At 39.5% G+C, this 19,920-nt stretch overlaps 1 protein-coding gene across 2 annotated transcripts; it reads left to right on the top strand.

The window, feature by feature from the left end:
• Window positions 1–860: 860 nt before the first annotated feature.
• LOC119884927 (WD repeat and FYVE domain-containing protein 2-like) lies at window positions 861–19,438 on the top strand. 2 transcript variants are annotated; one of them, XM_038695209.1, is made up of 12 exons: window positions 861–1,161; window positions 2,506–2,573; window positions 6,224–6,297; window positions 7,925–7,979; window positions 11,322–11,472; window positions 12,798–12,910; window positions 14,314–14,440; window positions 15,602–15,707; window positions 16,368–16,469; window positions 18,083–18,213; window positions 18,322–18,553; window positions 18,976–19,438. In XM_038695209.1, the coding sequence occupies exons 1-11, from the start codon at window positions 1,025–1,027 to the stop codon at window positions 18,506–18,508; spliced, it is 1,251 nt and encodes a 416-aa protein (XP_038551137.1). In that variant the 5' UTR covers window positions 861–1,024; the 3' UTR covers window positions 18,509–18,553; window positions 18,976–19,438. The 2 variants fall into 2 exon arrangements, with proteins under 2 accessions (XP_038551137.1, XP_038551138.1); XM_038695210.1 differs by having other exon boundaries at window positions 863–1,161; window positions 18,322–18,430.
• Window positions 19,439–19,920: the final 482 nt, after the last annotated feature.

Raw genomic sequence — 19,920 nt, 5'->3', positions numbered from 1 at the left:
GTCTGCAATTGTAAATAGTGATAAGTTGTTAATAAGTGGGCTTTAGTCCAGATGGCCTGCAGCCCCTTTTCAAGTGGTCCACTTAGGTTGTCTTCTTGATAAAGCAAAGAGCCACAACCTGGAAACCCATATTGTTTTAATGCCTTTTAACATATTTATAAAGCATTGGGAAATGATTTATTAACTGTAACTCTAACTATAGACAATCAATTGATTTTGCACATCAAATGAATCATGGTTATTTCTACTCAGCCTGTCAAAAAAGCTGTATAATGTCTTTGGTGGCTTCTGAGGGACTACAAATTTCTAACAGGAAGCCTGAAATACCAGCAGAGGTGGAGGACAAGGGAATTTACAACCAAGGGAGGTTCTAATGAAAGTTAATCTCTGCTGCATCAATTGACGACTAACCATCCCTTTTATAAATGGATCTCTTGCGATTCCCACAACTTTATTGAAGTGTAATACTAAATCACTGGATCAGCCTACCTCTTTAATAAAGCCATAATTGCAGCTTATGAACCATTTATAACGGGTGTCTTTTTAGTTGTATAAAGTGGTATAATTATTATAGCGAGCTGTTCTTTAATGATCTAATTCATTTGAGATTCTACTGCATCACTCTTTTAAATGTTAATGCTAAAATAAAATCTGCTCTGATGTAGTCGTGATGTAGTTTGTTTTCCATTTTGTCCGACCGCAAAACCTCATTTTGTTTGCTGAAAGTTGTCCTGAAAATAAAGTTCGAATTTTGAGAGATGGTGCTTTACTTTGAAAATATATCACAAAAAACCAACCGGAAGTCTTACTTTGTTCAGAGGAAATGCTCAGTCGTGGCTGCAGGCGTGAAACATTATGCATGTGTGTTGTCAGCTGACAGGCAGCATCTCGGGGAGCCGTCACAACACCACCTTGCCTGCTGACAGCAAGCTAGCAGCTCCTAGGCGAGGCTCTAATTCGGACCGGGGTGGGTTATGTTTCCCGGAGCCAGAACCGTAGACGGAGGTTTGTGCACCACCAACCCATGGCGGCCGAAATTCAGCCCCAACCGCAGGCTCGGAAGCCATGTCTGCTGAGCAAAATCGAGGCTTTCCAAGATGTGGTTAGCACGGCGGTCATCATCCCCAAGGAAGACGGAGTTATCAGCGTGTCTGAGGACAGGTACGTTAAGCTTTGAGGCTACACGGCGGCTAAAATCCCGATTTATAACCTTTGTTTGTCTCTCAACAATGTTCCAGCTCCTGTCGGTCAATGAATGAGTTTATTAATTTCAAAGCCGTTTGCATGTAAAAACAGTGAAGTCCCCGTTATAGAAGAAAACATTCCCTTACATTTCTATAAAAGTGACACATGCTAGTTTACGACAGTGTGTACTTTGATTTTTTTAAACCAATGACCAAGTAAGTTGACGCTAAAAACATTTGGGTTAACTGGTGATTTTTGTTTTTTTAGAGTGTCTAACGTTAGGTAGGTAGCTAATTACCAAAAAATCCGTCAATAACCTTTATTTTGGGGGAAAATGTCTTCTTGGCCACATACAAGCTGGGAAGAGGAGGCTGTAAAGCAGGGGTGTCCAAACATTTCATACCAGAGGCCACATGAAGAAAAAAGTGTAGTCTTTAGCCATGAGCCTTTTAGTTGTAGAGTCTCAGGGGACCTCAGTTTGCTCTTGTTAAATGTTAGAAGAGAAAATATATTCTCCCATTTGTTTGTAGAACCAAATAAACTGAGCATTTGTCTGGACTTTTACAGACCCCTGTAGAACTCTAAAGACAGTTTTAACTATGGAAAGTATAATTACATTGCAATTCAAAAGGCTTTAACTGCACATTCTTCTCATCTACAGAGAAAGGGTGTGACAACAGGTTAATGTCCTTCATAATGGCAGCGAAAGCCGGAAAGTGCTCATTACATTTTGTGACATTATTCCCACATTTTGACAAAAATGTTGGCGTTGGGGAACCTGGAAATCATTTCCCACAAAGCTGGGAAGTGTGCAGCATTGCCATCAATGAATTGCCACTCACAACTTCACAGCAAATGATTTCATGTGTGTAAATGCAACACAAGCCCATCTTTTCCTTGCAAGCTTTTGTTCAATGTGTACCGATGGCCAGTGAGAGCAACAAAAACCCCCCCAGCTCAGTGGTGCTCGGTTCAGGTGACCTTTGTCTTTAAAAAAAAAAAGAAAAGAAAGAAGTTCAGAATCGCCAATAGTCCCACGGCAACTCTAGTACATATCGGAGGGTAGATTATGTTGGGGAGTTATGTTTTATTATTATTATTATTATTATTATTCCACCAGTTATTTAACGAAGTTGGATGTGTTTGCTGCCTTGCCTTTTTGATGTCGATTAAAGTAGACAACTTTTCAAAGAGAAACTGTAGCCCGCTTGTTACTCACAGCTAAACATGACTGGAGAATGCAACACATCAAGAATTTAACAGATGCCACGAGGGCTCTTGGTAACGCAAAGGCTAAAACGTTATGGTTTAACCCCACAGGACGATTCGGGTGTGGCTGAAGAGGGACAGCGGTCAGTACTGGCCCAGTGTCTACCACACTATGTCATGTAAGTATCCTTGATTACCTTTTCCTATAGGCCTATGTATAAATAGTAATTTTTTGTGCACTGTTCATTACTGTTTATTATTATTATAGTTTAAACAAAACAAAGACAAAGGCTATGTCTGTGGCTTGTTCAGTGTAATGATATAATTAATGAATATGTATCTAACTGTTGTCAGCAAAGTTGTCCAGATAACATGTACTTCTTGGAACAGGCCTGTTGTTCATTCCTGTTTTTGTTCGCTCTTCCTCTGTTTGCTTTCATTCTGTGTGAGCATCTCTCCTCATCATGACTAACACAATGAATCACACAGACTCCACTTCTCAGAATGACATGAAAGCGTGGAGTTTAGTTGCTCCTGAAATGAGATTCAGCGTTTGAGCTCCTGTAGGATCATTTACTCTGTTCTCTTCAGTACTGCAGTGCTGCATGTCTGTGACACTGTTTGTCCTTGTTTCCCTCCAGTTGTGCAACTGAAGGAAATCCTGTGTGACCATCAGCAAGATCTGTAGCCTACAATAGCACTACCAGAGGCTGCATATTTTTATCATTTTGGTTTATTGATATAAAAACTGAAATGAGTGTGCAAAAGATAAAACAGTAATCACCACTTTAAAGGGGCAACATGTCGTTTTCAGCGGCCACTAGCCGTGTGGTTTTAAGATGCAACTGGGTGTGTGCTCGTACGCATGCTTGAACCATAGGTTTGAACTCATGAGCGAGAATAATCTGAAACACAACCCCTAATACAGAGATCGGCATGCTGGCTGTGGCTTTTCAAACAGACATGTTCTGGCTCTGTTAAACGTACTTGGCCCAGACCGTGCAGCAAGCCGACATATTGGCACAATATTCCCTGAAAAAAAATGCAGTGTGAAAGCGGGTATAGACAGACAGGGAGACAGCTTCACAGAACATGCTGGAAAGTCAGGTAAACTCCCACTGCAATGTTACACTAATATTTTCATTAGCTTGAGGTTGAAGTAATCCATGCTTGTTGCATGATAACTGTGCATTTACTGCATTTACAACAACGCCGTTAGCTCGCCTGCTGCTTTTCCATAACTAACATTACTATTTGTTTATCTTTAACTGGAGGCTCAGCAGTGTCAGCACCGCTAAATGTATTGGATGAAAATTAAACATTTAGTGAGCTAGACTAAATATTGTAAATGAGATTGTTGCCACACTTTAAAACAGTTAGACAATAAGTAACATTACTGTAGTGGACGGTTCTTCAACTGTGTTGTTGTCCTGACCGTTATGTTGCATTAGTTTATACTATGTGGGTCACGTAAGTTACAGCGACTGAGACGGTGGAGAAGCTGTTCACCTGAGAATCGGTAAAACGTCAGTAACTCGAAATTGAAAGTTACGAAGCAAACAGCTGTAACTTAGATCCGTGCTAACGTTAGCTGGCTGCTCCTGACTTGCATCATTATAGGCTAGTATAAACAAATCGCTCCACATTTGCTTTGTACAATTGCATGCTAGCTGGTGAAGTAATGTGGAAAGCCATAACGTTACAACTATAGAATATTAACGTTAGGAACTAGTATGCGCCAGCCGGCGAGGTAACAAGCAGCCTTTCTGATGTTGACTGTGTTTTCACAGGACATTATCTGATTCTTGTTTGGCCTGACGGGCTCCAACACATAAAACTTTATTGTTGTTTTTTATCCTTACGTGGAGTTTATGTTGGAGTCTGTGTTGTGCTGGGAGATGGTCGTTTTATGGTGTTAGTGGACTGCATTAGTTAGCTGCAGTGCACATGTAGCTACCTCCTGACCCGATACCTTCACATTAAAAGCAGAATAGTGGCTGTTCAAAGCAACAGAGAAAACAGGCGTTTGGTTAATTTCTAAGTGAGACGACAGCCCATTAACAAAAAGGCGGTAAAAATTACATTTATTAATAAGCGATTTTATTGAAAAATTACATATAGCCCCTTTAAGGATTTCCAGATATAGCAACTGAAATTTGTTTTCAGTTTTTATCTTAGGCAGAACTGAGTCAAAATTGTGATTGAAATTACTTAAAATTTGATAACGTATAGAATTAATCTTTTCCTGAATGGAGTTTTGGTATAGTTCTTTATTAATAAGTAGGCGTTTTTCATACATAAAGGCATCTGTGCATATTTGTGTTGCTTCATCACAAGTTGTCCATGTTTGTGGTGCTCTCTGGAAACTTTCAGGTGAGGTCAAATTGGAGAGACTTTGGTTCCATGTTTATTATTTTTTTTGTCTGCTTAACCTCTGCCATCATATCCAGGAAGTTGTGACAGAACACTGTTATCCAAGTGGTTCAACAGAAACATCTAATTGATCTACAGTATATTCAATGTGGGATTATTTATCACCAAATGAACCTTCCAAATATAAGTCAGTGGTCCATGAAATGAACAAATATATTGTGGCTTTTGAGTTAGAGGAACGGAAAGTATTTTTCTGTTGGTAATAAATACTTGGTATCTATATGCTAACTGTTTAAACACTGCTACTGCATTTGTTTCTACATGATGACCTCACAGCGGTTATGTTATTTTTGAGAGACACTCATTATAGACAAATACAGATTCTGATATGTTTGACCCAAAGCGGGAATACATTAGCAGAGTTAATTTTATTATTTTAACAAGATGAGCAAAGAAAACACTGAAAATGCTAAATAAACTGCACCAAGGTTGATTGTCTAAAGTAAAACACTTTCTGCTTGAGAGACCTATATCAGCAGCGACTGAGGAGTAAAGCTGTTTGGGATTTTTTTGTGTACTGAGCAATTAGCCTGCAGAATAATCAAACCACCGGTGTATTGTGAAGCTCTGAATGGTAAACTGTTGTTGAGACAGTTTCATTCAAGCTATACTCGCTTATTGTTGAGGCAGGGCTGGAAACAGTACAAGCTGACATTGGTCAAAACTGTTTCAAAGAGATGTTAATTAAATTGAAAATAACGCTTCCAGTACACCATCTACACCACAGACTAGGTGACACAGCTTGTGGACACAATTTAACAATGTTCCTGGTCTAGATAACACATATTGTTTTATTATGTGTTGTAATCCAGCCAACCATTGTATATAACTCAAATATTGCTATTGGTATCTGCCTCAAAATTAAATATTGATCATGTTCTAATTAGTATTTTTTTAAAGTATTTTTGGGTATATTTGCCAGTGCCCAAGAAAATCTTAATTCAATGTCCACTCACTAGCTTCTCTAAAGCTTGCTATTTCATCGCATGGTGTTTCTCAGTTGAGGGAGTTTGCTCAGTTGTCATCATGTGTCCTAAGTATAGAACTTAGGTCAACTGAACAAATTCAGTCCATGGAGGAAGACCGTGAGATACAGTTGACAGTTCAAAAAATTGACCTTGAAATTAGATTTATTTTGTTAATCAGCTGTCTCTCCGAGGTCAAGAATGAATTTGTAACACTCAAGTGTCAATACGGATGATTTGTTGTTGGGAGTTTTACCGCTGAAATTCTTATATCGCTCAAATGCTGAGACGTGTATTACAGCAGAACAGAAATCACAGTGACAATTAAATTACAATAACAATACAAATGTACATGTAAAAAATATCAGTTTAGACTGGAAAGGTTTATTAGTGCTGTAATATTGTATTACTGTATGTCTTTGTGTCTCCAGCATCAAGCTCCTGTATGTCCTTTAACCCAGAGACCAGGAGGCTGTCTGTGGGGATGGATACTGGAAGCATCTGTGTAAGTCCAACCCCCAGCCTGCTTTCCTCATTTAACTGAAGACTATTTGCTTTTCATCACCTGAAGCATACATATTATCCCAGTATTTTATCTGTATGTTGACAGGAAGATCTTGTGACATTTGTCATCTGTCTTTTAGCACATAAAATGGAATCCAGCTCTAATTGTATGTATTTTGGCTAAAGTGTTGGCTGCTCTCCAGTATAACAGGAATGTGTCTGGTGAGTTTGTCTATTTAGTTGGAATGAGAGCTTGGTCAGGTCACTGTGAGCTGTCACTTGGTAAGCAAGGAAAACCTTGTCTATTCTCTTTTGAGCAGTATAGAGGTGGTGTGGAACCTTATAGATTTTCAGAATGGACAGGATTGTGTTTCACTTAGGCTGTAGTCATTAGTCACTTCCTGATTTGAATCCTAATTTTCATTTAGGAAAACATGCACCTACACGTGATGAGTATAACTAGGCCTACTCTTTACATTTTAAATTTAACCTAATAATAACCCTAGAAGAGAAGTTAGGTGATTACAGTATATCTTATGCCATCGCCACCCCTTGCCATAGTTAATAGTGTGCAGTTTTGTCCCTCCCACTCCCCCAAAAGCACTTGGCACCCCCCAACCCTTATTTTCTTTGTTCAGAGTTTTTGTATAATATGTATGTATGCGTATGTTGTTTTTTTTGTTGTTATATAGATACATATATATTTATAACATATATAACCTATTTACTAGCGTTATCATTACCATGTGTGTAGATATTTGTGTGAAGATCTATGTGTATAGTCCCTATAAAAGAAATAAAATAAATAAATAAAATAAAAATAAAAACTCCGGAAATTGTTTACTGAGGTAATAAATCAGGTGTGAGAAGAAGGATCGTTTTACCACTTTTTTTAATGGAACCGGACTTCTTTTCGCAACCAGAGGAGTCGCCCCTTGCTGGTTGTTAGAGAGAATGTAAGATTAAGTTTCTTCCTCATTGGCTTCAGTTGTGAGAGCTTTAAGTTGCAGCTTGGTCTACCCCTGTGGTCTGCCCTCATTATTCTCAAAGCTCTTAAGTCAGCAAAATAACCAATATGTTGGAATGAGCATTGTAGCGTCTAGTGGCCACTAGTGAGACTTCTGACTGGTGGACTTGTCTGTTTTAAGTAGTTTCATTCTGTGACAAACAACTCTGACAGGAGCTGTACTTTACTAGACTGCCATGTACTGTACAGCACATTACAGTTCAGGCTGTTATAAGATGCAGCATTTTTTTACTGTCCAGTTTTTGTTTTGTTGTTTGAGAAATTTCACAGTGGGAGTTGTTTGTTTTGGAAAGTTCTCCCAACACAAAGGCAGACAGTAACAGAACAGAACATTTTCTAGGATGTTTATTTCAGAACAACCTTAAAACTTCAAGTTCCCAGATGTGTTTTACTATGGGTGGTGGCCTCAGTGGAAAGCAGACTTTTCAGACCAAGAATTCAGCTGTTTTTCCTTTCATTGGCTTATGCACAGGCCTGCAGTACATACATACTGGAATTTAAACACAATAACATGCTTTGTTTCCCATTTATAGATTTATTTTGAGTCTTGGTCATTGACCTCAGTCAGTGTGAAATTTAATCCCCACTTCCTGTCTTTCAGGAGTTCATCCTGTCAGAAGACTACAATAAGATGACCCCAGCACGCACCTACCAGGGTGAGAGGAAGTGTGCATGTGTGTATAAATGTGTGAGTCAGTTAATATCTGGAAGAGAACCAAATGATACTGTTGGTTTGTTTTTAAATTTAGTCTTAAAGTTTCAGTGTGTAATATTTCTGAGGATCTATTGACAGAAATGCAATATAAGATCCATAACTATGTTTTCAGTGGTGTATAAAAACCATACATTATGAAACGTTATGTTTTTGTTATCTTAGAATGAGACATTTATGTCTCAGTATGTAAAGTAAAAAACTCTTACACAGAAGGTTGCATGTTTGATCCCACCTTGGGACTATTTTTTTTTCTCTCTTCGACCAATTGATTCTGCAGCGACAGTTTCTAACATTATAGCATGTGCTTCAGTGTTTGTGTTTCTGTGTTTGATCCGCATCCATCAACCTGTGGAGGCTTTTTCATTTCCCCAGTATCTCCAGGCAGAGGACATTTAGGGGAGTCACGTTTTCTGACGGTTCTTTCAGAGGTGTGTCAAGCAGGCCACAGAATCTTTGATGTCGTTAAGAATTTTTCAAAGCAAAAGAAATAAAGCATTGCAGCAAGAAAACATTCTTGTGCTTTTATTTTGCAGGTAAAATCACTAAAGCCTAGTTCACACTATACGATTTTTAGCCTGATTTGCCGATCTGCGAGCTCGGCGACCATCAGGCTGTGATCGTGAGTAAATCAGCAGTTGATCGGCGGTTACCAGTTGTTATGTGTGAACTACACAACGACTCATCAAAACGGCTTCCCGACACATTTCTGACACATCCCCGACATCTGCCAGATATCTAGCATGCCAAATATCTGGAAGAGTCGGCCGACTTGACATCCACATCCAGCCAATGAGAACAGGCAGCTACACTTTTTACTCCCCTCCAGCTCTCTCTGTAGCTCAGACAATCCCTGCTACCTGCGTGTACTAATCCATTCTTTCACCCTTATTTTTTGTCTTTATAATTGCTGTATTTATAATAACAAACAACAGCTGTTTCATCTGTAGGTTCGTGTCATTTCCCGTTTCACATTTCCCGTGTGTTTTCTTGACAAAACGTGGTTTGGAGACCAGCGTCGGGTGACACAGCCGCTGTCAGCTCGTGTAGTGTGTGACCCCCCTGACACCGATCAGTCATGTAGTGTGAACGCCTCCACGACTTCAAGGCTCCCGTCACAAGACGGCAAGTTGTGTAGTGTGAACGGCACGGCCATCGGCTGTCGCTGAAAGTCGTGTAGTCTGCACGAGGCTTAAAAAGAAAGTGATTATCTGAGTAACTGTTGCTGTCATGACTGAGATCTATTTCAGCATCGCTATCAAAGTATTTATTTATATTTTTTGACACTATCAAAGCACCATAATCTGGCAGCGGGCCAGATATTATTACTGGCGGGCAGTTTTGGCGAGGGTCCATAATCACAGAGAGAATAAATGTGTTTCCCTTGTCGATGTTTGTCTAAACTTTATCTATTATGTGGTTTATAATGGACTGTGGTGCAGAAATAGTGACAATGTTACACACTCTTGGCTTACATTTTCCATGTTATCTGTCAGTGGACAATTCGCAGTGACATATGGTTTTAATGAATAATTAAGTAAATATAATTTCTTAATGTATCTACCTTGAGAAACCTCATTTCTTGACTGGCCACTCTCTGCTCTCTGAGAAGAGACACCTTTTGTGCTGTGTCAGCCACCATAGCAGTCCTACGCTCTCTGAAAGGTTAGGAGGAAGTGGTAGACTGGAAAGTTGGTTGCAATTCACAAACCTCACCACTAGATGCCACTAAAACGTACACACTGAACCTTTAAAAGTCCAGAAAAAGTAAAAAAAAAAAAGCTAAGCTGACTTTATTTGTTTTTAATTAAGTGACATTGCTTCCGTCCCAGAATTAGACATCTTGATATAAAACCCAAAACCAACCTTAAGGTGCAAGTGTACATATGCTGAATGTGACAAACTGATGACATGATGTCTAGCTACATCAGCAAGTAATCTGCAAAAGTTAGTAAATGTTGTATATAAACATTTTCCCAAATGATATTTGTGCAGAGATGATTGGTGAGAATATATTCACCAAAAGCTACCTAATAACATTGGATACATATTTTGACATCACTTTACATGTAGAACAGTCTTTACAAGTAGTTAGTTAATCAGTATTTAGGATGTATTATTTTAAATATAAACAGGTGTGTATATATACGCTCAGTTGCCTTTATGCCTTTTATGGTCTACCTTTTTTTTTTTCTTTTTACCATTTTTAATTAACATCAAGGGCACTGCTGAGAGGACAGTTGTGTGTGTGTGTACACAAGAAATATCAGTTTGTTGTTGCACCTCGAACGCTTGGCGATCGCAAGTTGGAAAATTGTTAAGGGAAAATAATACAACTATAGGTAGTTCCAGTTTACTTCCTCTTCAGGCAGAGTTGTTTGACAGTGGAACATCGTCCAGCTTTCTGTGTAGGAGTGTGGTCTGAGCAGCAAAATTTTTATTTTGACTTTAAATGTCAAGACAAACATTCAACTGTCTGATACCTGCAGACACCTGAATGTAGAATCCATTGTGTCGTAGCTTCACATGTAACATCAAGTGTATCTTTAAATATGTAATTATGAATCATTACACTCATGGCTTTGAAAGATTATTTCTAAGAGCTGCCACCATCCTCAGACTGTGCAATCCATTGGACCATAATATTATTTATTACGATGTATTTATTAGTACTCAGGCAGTTTCAGTCCAATTCACTGCGAAAGTCTCCTCCTCTGAGGAGCCTAAGGAGTGTATTCATAATTCATTACTTTTTTTTAAGCATAACTCACTCAGAAATAACTGGACCAGAGCACCACTGATCGATCTCCGCATGTCTCTTCTACAGCCTCAACTATATTACATGTATGAATGCACAAGCCTTGAAAAAATGATTCTTAGATGGATGCTGAGTAATAATTACAACTGACCTTTCTTGGTGTGTTTCTCTGATATTATATAAAGATGTGGACCACATGTCCTTGTGTCATGTGTGGCTGTGTGTTCTGTGAAACTGTAGATCTCAAAATATCTGCACCAGTGTCAAGTAAATTTATCTTAATTTGTTTATCAGATCTTAACTTCAAGAAAGTAGGGGTGCTGGATTATTCTCTACTGCTTTCGAAAAATGGTGTTAAATGTGTATTTCTGTGCAGTTTCAGCACACAAAAAATGTTGATTAAACACAATTTTGATATTTGTGACACCGTCCTACCTAACATATCTGGATAGACACCTGTACTGTGATTGAAGTGATGGTGAAAATGGATCTCATGTTGTATTTATTTGTGTTTTTGTGTGCCTGCAGCGCATCAGGGCAGAGTGGCAGTGGTGCTGTTTGTGTTGGAGATGGAGTGGCTTCTGAGCACTGGCCAGGACAAAAACTTCACCTGGCACTGCTCAGAAAGCGGCCAACAGCTTGGGACATATCGAACCGCCGCCTGGGTTTCAGGACTACAGTATCCTTTAATGCCCCCCTTCCCCTCCTGGTCTGTTTGTTATCTTGGTTTGCCAGCTACTTAGCCCTTAGAGTGCGCTCAATAAACCTGACAGCCAAGCTTCTTGCTAAATGGAGTGGGGTGGATGTAACTAAGTGGGAAGTGACTAGCCATCTTTGGTGCTTTGGATTGTAAAAAATATCTGCCTTTTATTATGACAACACAGTCTATTTTAAGGCCACAGCAACATAAGACAGGGCAAAAGAGATTAGCTTCCAGCTAGTTTGTACTAATGGGAAGGGCTAACAATAGGCATCAGTCCTGCTGTTGTCCAGGAAACAGTCTGAGTAGGTTTCAGTAACGGGTAGATGAAAGGCTGTGGGTGCTCGGCAGTGACACTGATCCATACCAATGAGCCTGCCATGAGGCCTTTAGACTGCTGACATCCTGCTGGCCTCTATATGCTAACCAGTCTGGATAGCATGGCAAGAAAATCAGTGGAAGTAGAGACACTGAGCAGTGACAGTTTTTTTGTTCTGAGTGACTGTAGATGTGATGATAAGGGCTGTTTCTGTACTGATACAAATGTGTGTGATGCTCATCAAGCAAACGGGTGAGTCAAACACAAAGTCAAGAAAATATGGCAAAGCCTGTCATGCTCTGTGGTTCATTGGAAGTAGAGCCCTATTTTTGTGTTAAAATTGTGAAACATTACAAATTCCCAAATACTGTTGGTTGACTTAAAAAAGAAAAGAAAAGACGATTTCTTTAGAGTGAGGAGAACAGTCAACCACTGATCAAGATCATTACATGTCTTTTTACTTGTAAATCACTTAATCTGTCACCTAATCGGTTAATGACACAGAAAATATAATCTTGAGTTCCAAGAGAGAGAAAGAAAATTGAAAACTCCCAATTCATTGTTATGTTTTGTAAGACAGAATTATTTAGATTGGATGGTATAATTAGATTATTCCTAGTGGAGTTGTTGTTTTTCCTCTTCTACTATGCAGACAGCATTGTAATGATTTTGTTCTGTTGTGACTTAACCAGGTCAGAGGAGGACTCTGGACTGAATGGCCAGTGAAAAGGCTGTCATCCATTGACACACTGCAGTTCCTTTGCTGCCACAACAAATGGCTTTCAGATCTTAAATGTTAAAGTTTTCACACCGATAAAATCTTTTGGGTCACTGTGCAGCTCAGTTGTTGTGCTGAAATTGCAGCGGGATTTTTCTTGTTTGGTGTGTGTTTTCGGTCTGGTAACAGATAAAGATCCAAATTAATGTATCAATAGTTTTTCAGGGGAACGCAGTTTCTTCTTCCTCAACCATAATCTTATCCCAGGTTTGATGTGGAGACCAGACACGCCTTCGTAGGGGACCAGTCTGGTCAGGTGACCATCCTGAAGCTTGAGCAGGACAGCTGCAGCCTGGTCACCACGTTCAAGGGACACACTGGTACACCCCACACTTTTTTCATAAATGTTTGCCATTTATAGCCTAAACAATTAATCTGTGATCAATACAATAATCAACAGATTGATCCATAATGAAAGTAATTGTTATTTGAAGCCATATTATAAAGCTCTGAATTCTTCCAGCCTCAGCCTAAACCATAGAAAACAAACACTAGCATCAGTATTAGCACAATATTTGTTCAGTATTTGTCTGTACAAATATAAATTTCCTAAGTGACCTTGCAGCTATGTCTCTAAGCCCAGATTATCTTTGTTGGTCTGTTTTTCTACACTCACAACTCTTACAAATATTAGTTTGTGAGAATTGAAGTATCTTCCTCGGGGGCTGCTTGTTTCTTCTGCTGATACAGTATGTAAGAAAGAGAAGCTGTTACTGAATACAAATGAATACAAATACAAATGACACTTGAATTTTATAATACTTTTGGTAATTACGTATAAAATTGTCTTTTCAAAGCAATGTTACACTTGGCTTTACAAATACGAAAACAACGCAATTTAAATAAATGGCCCCCAATAATGAAACAATTACAGCTTTTTGCAGAAATATATCAGCTGGGAACAACTTATGTCAGGAGGGAAAAGGCATAAAGGATCTTGATGCTTAAATTTTTTTTTTTATATTTAGAAGGACCTTACCCAAACCACTGAGGTCCATACAGTAGTTGCATAAAAATCACACAATCGTTGATGCTAGATTGACTCTGTTGTCCTCAGGCAGGTTGTAGATATATTGAAGCACTTAAGAGGGATTTTTAAAAGCTTGAAGTCCACTATGGCCTTGACAATGAGGGTCAAGACCCTCTTTTGCATCACTCAGATCTGCTTCAACAAAGGAGGCAATGAAAAATGTAATTTACAGTTTTGTAAATAGGATTTAAAGTTTTCAGATACAAGCTTGTTGATTGGAGTTAAAGGATAACGAGGCATCTGAAGTAGTTTAAAGAAGAGTGCAGGGCCAGGAGCAAAGATCTTGAATTTAGTGAAAGGATTTGTGTCCCATGCAGGTATTTTTTCATTAATCATTGACAGTCATTTAAAACATCAGAAAACAAACAAACATGATATTTCTAAGAAGTTATGTGTGTTAACAATATCTGTCTCACAAATTAGCCTTTAGGCTCAAAATTTAAACTAAATGAGAACCAGTGCATGACAGCCCGGGGGACACCAACCCAGTTCCTAATTAATCAATTCAGTGGATCATAAATAATTCTGAGAAGACTTATCGTCAGTGATGATATTTCATGCACTGGCCTTGGCCTGATGTGTATCCATGTTAATTGACCTTTGTGCAAGTGTGTGACTTTGTGCTCATGTGTTTCACTCACATATTTGCCTGTGTGTTTGTTTATGTGTGTGCTGTGCTGTGCTTTGCTCCAGGCAATGTGACGGCGCTGTGTTGGGACCCGGTCCAGAGGGTGCTGTTCTCCGGCAGCTCAGACCACTCCATCATCATGTGGGACATCGGAGGACGCAAAGGCACCGCCATCGAACTGCAAGGACACAAGTAAGAATCACAAACATCCCCTCTTGAATGTGTCTCTTATTCAGCTGTCTCTCTCCAACTTTTTATCTTAATTCATGCAAACTGTTCACTGTATGAATATCCATCCAAACACATTATGTAGGCGACAGCGAATAGCACCTTATCACCACAGCAAATTCCTCGTATGTGTAAACCACTCCTTGGCAATAAAGCTCCTTCTGAATCCGATAAGAATTACAATTACACATTTCCTGTTTCGACTCTGCTTGGTGCCGTCTTATTGCAGGTTAATAGGCTGCAGACTTCTGTATTCTATCTAATAAATAATGACATTTATGAGAGATTTTTTTTGCGAACCTGAGTTGATAAGATTAGTGGTTGGTCATCCCGAAAGCTCCCAGTGGTCATTAATTAAGGCACGGAGATAAACGGAGTGGTTGGAAAATATTGCTGGACATTCATATTTTCATTCATGCAGGTGACAAGAAGACTTATTGGTCTTAAAAAGGCAAACCAGACATGCATTTAATCTCTCCATGTACCTATCTGACAGCATTTAATTTTGAGCTGAAATGATTAGCCCATTAATTGATTTATTGACCAGTCAATATATTGATAATTGATTTATCATAACCTTTTCAAGCAAGAACTTCCAATTTTTGCTGGCTCCATCTTTTCAGCTGTAAAGATTTTCTGCTCTTCTCTGTTTCACAACATTGTAAACAGAATATCTTTGGGTTTTGGACTATGTCAGACAAAATATTGATTTGAAGTGGCCATCTTGGGCTTTGTGATGAGCATTTGAGCAGCACTATCTGACATTTTATAGATCAAGCGCTAAATTGATTAATAGAGAAAACACTGGGTTCATTAATCAATAATGGAAACAATTGTTAATTAAATTCTAATCTTATTAAATTCAGACTTGTAACTTGTTGAAAGTGACTATTACGTAAGAGATGTAAATTGAAACCAGATTTACGTACCAAGCTGCACATCTAAAGCCAGCCATGTCTGAAAAGGGCCATCTTTCTGACTGTATAATTAAAAAAAGAAAAAGTTGTATTTTATGTAACACGGCTGTTTAATCACAGAGTGAGGTGAAAAAAGTTTCTGTACTATTTTATTCAGTGCTTGCTGAGTTTGTCTTCCAATGCCTGTTTGTGTGTGTGCTCCCTACAGTGAAAAGATTCAGGGTTTGTGCTACGCCTCACACACTCGACAGCTCATCTCCTGCAGCTCGGATGGAGGCATTGTCATCTGGAACATGGATGTAACACGACAAGAGGTGAGAGGGGGAAGAGAAGACAGCAGACTGATGCAGTGTGACATAAACCCAACACACAATCACACATTGATAATCAATCTGTGAACTGTGACAAATTGTGAAGAAATTATGGAAAGATGAGGAAATATGTCATGTGTGCAGTGTGTTTTCTTGCCTGCTTGGACACGTGCGTATACTGTGATACAGATCAGCTTGTTGGATAACTGCTGTTAGCTCTCCCTCCTACTCTAGAATAAATTCTCTTAAGAGATCCATTAAAGGTCAGCGGATTAGCAGAGTGTTCCTTTGATTTTCTCTCTTGCACACACAGTCTAGCGTCCTCTTCCTCTGTTCTTTACCAGTTTCCAGACAGTTAGTTAGGATGTGATTGCTTCATTTTTTACCCAGAGTAACTTTTATTCTGACTGAACAAAATCCCTAAAGTCACAAAAAACGTTGAAGACAATTGTCCCACGGTGGCACTATAGCAATAAACTAAAGAAACACACCAACGGCATCTTGACATCAATTAGTCAGGATACCCCATGTCCTATTTCCCAGCTTCCACGTGTTACTCTTCTGAAAAGTAGCAGTTTTATCACAGTTGCTCCCCAACTCAACATGTCAAAGCTACTGCACCTAGACTACTTCTGATCATTTTCAAAATGTGTGTTTGCACAGACCCCAGAGTGGTTGGACAGTGACTCCTGTCAGAAGTGTGAGCAGCCTTTCTTCTGGAACTTTAAACAGATGTGGGACAGTAAGAAGATCGGCCTACGACAGGTACTGTACAATCGCATACATAATGTTGTTTTATTCGTTTGAAGGTCCTGTAGAATGGAAAACTGTATTCACCCCGGCATAGTCGAATAGAAAGAGTTCAGTACATGGAACTGACATACCGTGAGCCTCAATCACCATTGTTTCCTCCTTCATATGTAAATCACGTGCATGCAAAAGACCCCGGAAAAAAGGGCAAATGCCAACAAGCACTAGATGTGACATAACATCTTGGATCATTTTAATATTTAAGCCCCCACAATTTCCACATACCAGTCCATGTTCTAAAAAGCGGTCATATGAGCTCATCGAGCTGGAGCTGGAGGTTGTGCAGTATGTCTCACAGAAATTGCTTTTACAGTTATGAAGCTAAGATAAACATTTTCTGGGTTTCCCTTTGATATCCTCCGGCTGCTCTGCCCTCAACTCTGTGAATTATGAAGTTGATGGACAGATAGCTTTACTTGTTGCTAATGCTAAAGTAACCGCTAGCTGCTGCTAATGGTAGCAGCCGCTAACAGTAGCTGCTGTTAACAGCTTGCTCTGAACCAGCGGTCCAAAGCTTCTATTCTAATGTTTGATGTGTAAACACCAACACCACCCCCAGAGCACCAAACTTTAAAATTAAAAATTATGAATCATCAACACCACAGTTTCAGTTTAGACATCAGTTACGAGATCTGTAAATTCAGTAGCTCCAACACACCCTGAATTCATCACAACTTTCCAGGAAACAGAAACTTCACTCCTGCTATGCTAATGGCCAGCTAACGCCCTGCGGCTGTTTTATTGTTTCATTCTCAGGAAGAGCTTTAAGTTGTGGTTTTCATTTCAGCTGTGTGTGTGTCAGAGAGAGAGACATTTGTTGACTTCACAGCAATCTTCATTTTGTAGCAAGAACAACAAACTGTAATGTTTGTGTTTGTGGAGATCAAGGTCCATGTTTTCAACAAAAAAAAAGTATGAAACTAGTGGTGTGGTGCTTTTTAGCACAATCCAAAATCCCTTGCAACTCAAACACCAGTGACTCGTGACTTCACTTGGACTTTCGTCTTTTGACTTGGGATGACTTGATATCCTCCTCCATTCAAGAGATTTAAAAAAGTTGTCATGAAAAAAGTGTGCTCATTCACTTTCTTGACAAGGAATATACTTTGACTCATTTCGACAGCAGCCAATCACAAGGCACAACCGGCTGGAATATTCAGCCCAGAAATTACAAATGACTGTAATTGTGCAAAAGGAAAAACACTCCAAGGTACACCTGGTGTTTTGCTTTGTAAAGTTATAGTTTGTTTAAAAGTATTAAATTTTAAAAGCATGTTTTACTTCTGTAGATTTACTGTACTATTCAACAATTTAAATTTAAACTGGGATTACATTTGGTGAAAAGTGCATAATGACCTGTTTTGGACTCAAAACACAAAGTTCAGGACAGACTTGTTGGTCTTGACTTGGAACTGGACTCAGGATTCGTAGCCCAGACTGGAGACTTGCTTTTGACTTGCAAGTCAATGATTTCCATCCACTTCTGAGAGTTAAGCTTTTAACACTTTTGCTCCTGGTAAGAATTAAGATAAAAGACTGACATGTTAAAGTCGTCCTGTGTTCCTCAGCATCACTGTAGGAAGTGTGGCCAGGCGGTGTGTGGAAAATGTTCGTCCAAACGCTCCACCATCCCCCTCATGGGCTTCGAGTTCGAGGTGCGTGTGTGTGACAGCTGCCACGAGTCCATCACCGACGAAGAGTGAGTTACAATCAGCCTCTGTTGTTGTCATAATACTGACCCTTTGTGCTCGCAGCTTTCTGAGTGCTTACACAATAAAGTAACCGGCGTTCCCTTTGTGTCTTCTAGTCGAGCGCCCACAGCCACCTTCCACGACAGCAAGCACAGCATTGTTTACATGCACTATGAGCCCACCACTGGAAATCTGCTCACCTCTGGCACTGACAAGGTTATCAAGGTCTGGATGGGAACAAACAGTATCTGTTGTATTCACAGGTCTCAGATAAGACATTCAAGCACACACAACAACATTTAATGGAGTCACTCCTCAGCAGAGTGAGTTTTCAGCTCTGCCAAGAAGGTTAGGTTTGTTGTTTCGTTTTTTCTTGGTCTCTTTTTTTAGCATGATTAAAGCCGGGTTAAGCTGCTATGGGCTCCTATTGACCCCCCCTATGTGCATTGTGTATGTAGCCAGTTATGTATAATCATTTGCTGTGTGTATTGCTATTTTATATATATCCTGTTATGTGGTTCATCAGATTCTTCCATGATCACAGCTACAAGCAGAAAAGTACACTAATGTGACCATGGCTGCTAACATGAAAAATTATAGTGATTGCTAACCTTATTTGAACTCTGTCTCAAATTTTGCAGACGTAGATCGTGCCAGATTTATTCCTTTATCTCTATCTGAACTTCAGAAAGTGTCAGCAGAAATGTCTCTCTTAATAGTTAGTTCAAACTGACAAACAACAAACTGATTGTGTCTTATGTTTCCTGCAGCTATGGGACATGAGTCCTGTGGTGTCCTGAGGTCTGTGGGCGACCAGCAGTCAGCGGGGAAGCTCTGTTCACCAAACTGTGATGGTGGCAGTCGCACTTGGAAGAGAAAGAGAGAAGCATATCCAACAATATCGATGTCATCTGGATAATATTTAACAGTTATTCAACAACAAGCAGTGGCTGTTGCACATTCACAGTGAGGACACTGCAGGCCAGTGGAGCCTGGGAACAGGACAGGCTTTGGTTGACACAAGGTTATAGACGGTTGTGAGTGTTTGTTTGTTAGAAGGGTGCTGTTGCGTGGGGGATCTCTCTGTGTATATGTGTGTTTGGAAAGGGTTGAGGGCATTTGACTTTTTTACACGACTTATGTACTTAATTTTCATGCATTCCTGTCTGATTTCATACTGGAAACTCACAAAACAGTAAGTGAAACATTTCTGCCCTGTGTCAGCAGATGCCATCAAACCCAACTTTACGTTTGTTAGTTGCACGTAATGTATTGCATGTAACTGGACCATAGATCACTCAAATTCACTCAATTACGTTAAGCTGGCTGTAGAGTCTCAACAAGAGGAAGCCGTTTGATCATTGTCAGACCAGTTCGACACCTGCAGGAAAAGAATGTAACGGCAGCAACAGTTTAAACTATTGATGCTCCCTTCTGGAGGCAAAGAAGTAGTAGCTGACACTTGCACTGACACCTGCAGGCACAAGTATTTAACCTTCTTTGTATTGTAACACATTTACATTTGAAACTTGACCACCTGTTTGCCAAAATACATATCAGAAATGTGATGTCAATTCACTTGTGAAGACAACAATGTTGTTTTGACAAAACAGTTTAATGTCAAAGTCCACTTAGCCCTCAGCTATCGTCTGTATCACGTGGTCGTCATCACAGATGTAGTTTACTCTTCTCAAATTCATTTTCTAATCATTGAT

The sequence above is a fragment of the Micropterus salmoides genome, unplaced genomic scaffold (genome assembly GCF_014851395.1).
Source record: "Micropterus salmoides isolate LMB-PRFRI ecotype aquatic unplaced genomic scaffold, ASM1485139v1 Ms_hic_scaffold_3779, whole genome shotgun sequence".
NCBI lineage: Eukaryota > Metazoa > Chordata > Actinopteri > Centrarchiformes > Centrarchidae > Micropterus > Micropterus salmoides.
Note: the sequence above shows the minus strand (reverse complement) of the source record. Positions and strands in the feature narration are given on the sequence as shown.

Bases quoted from the DNA above. Each gene is read 5' to 3' on its own strand.
- LOC119884927 (XM_038695209.1), top strand. From the start codon at position 1,025: ATGGCGGCCGAAATTCAGCCCCAACCGCAGGCTCGGAAGCCATGTCTG. The intron at 2,574-6,223 runs GTAAGTATCCTT...TTGTGTCTCCAG, and splicing joins TGTCTACCACACTATGTCAT to CATCAAGCTCCTGTATGTCC. The intron at 7,980-11,321 runs GTGAGAGGAAGT...GTGTGCCTGCAG, and splicing joins CCCAGCACGCACCTACCAGG to CGCATCAGGGCAGAGTGGCA.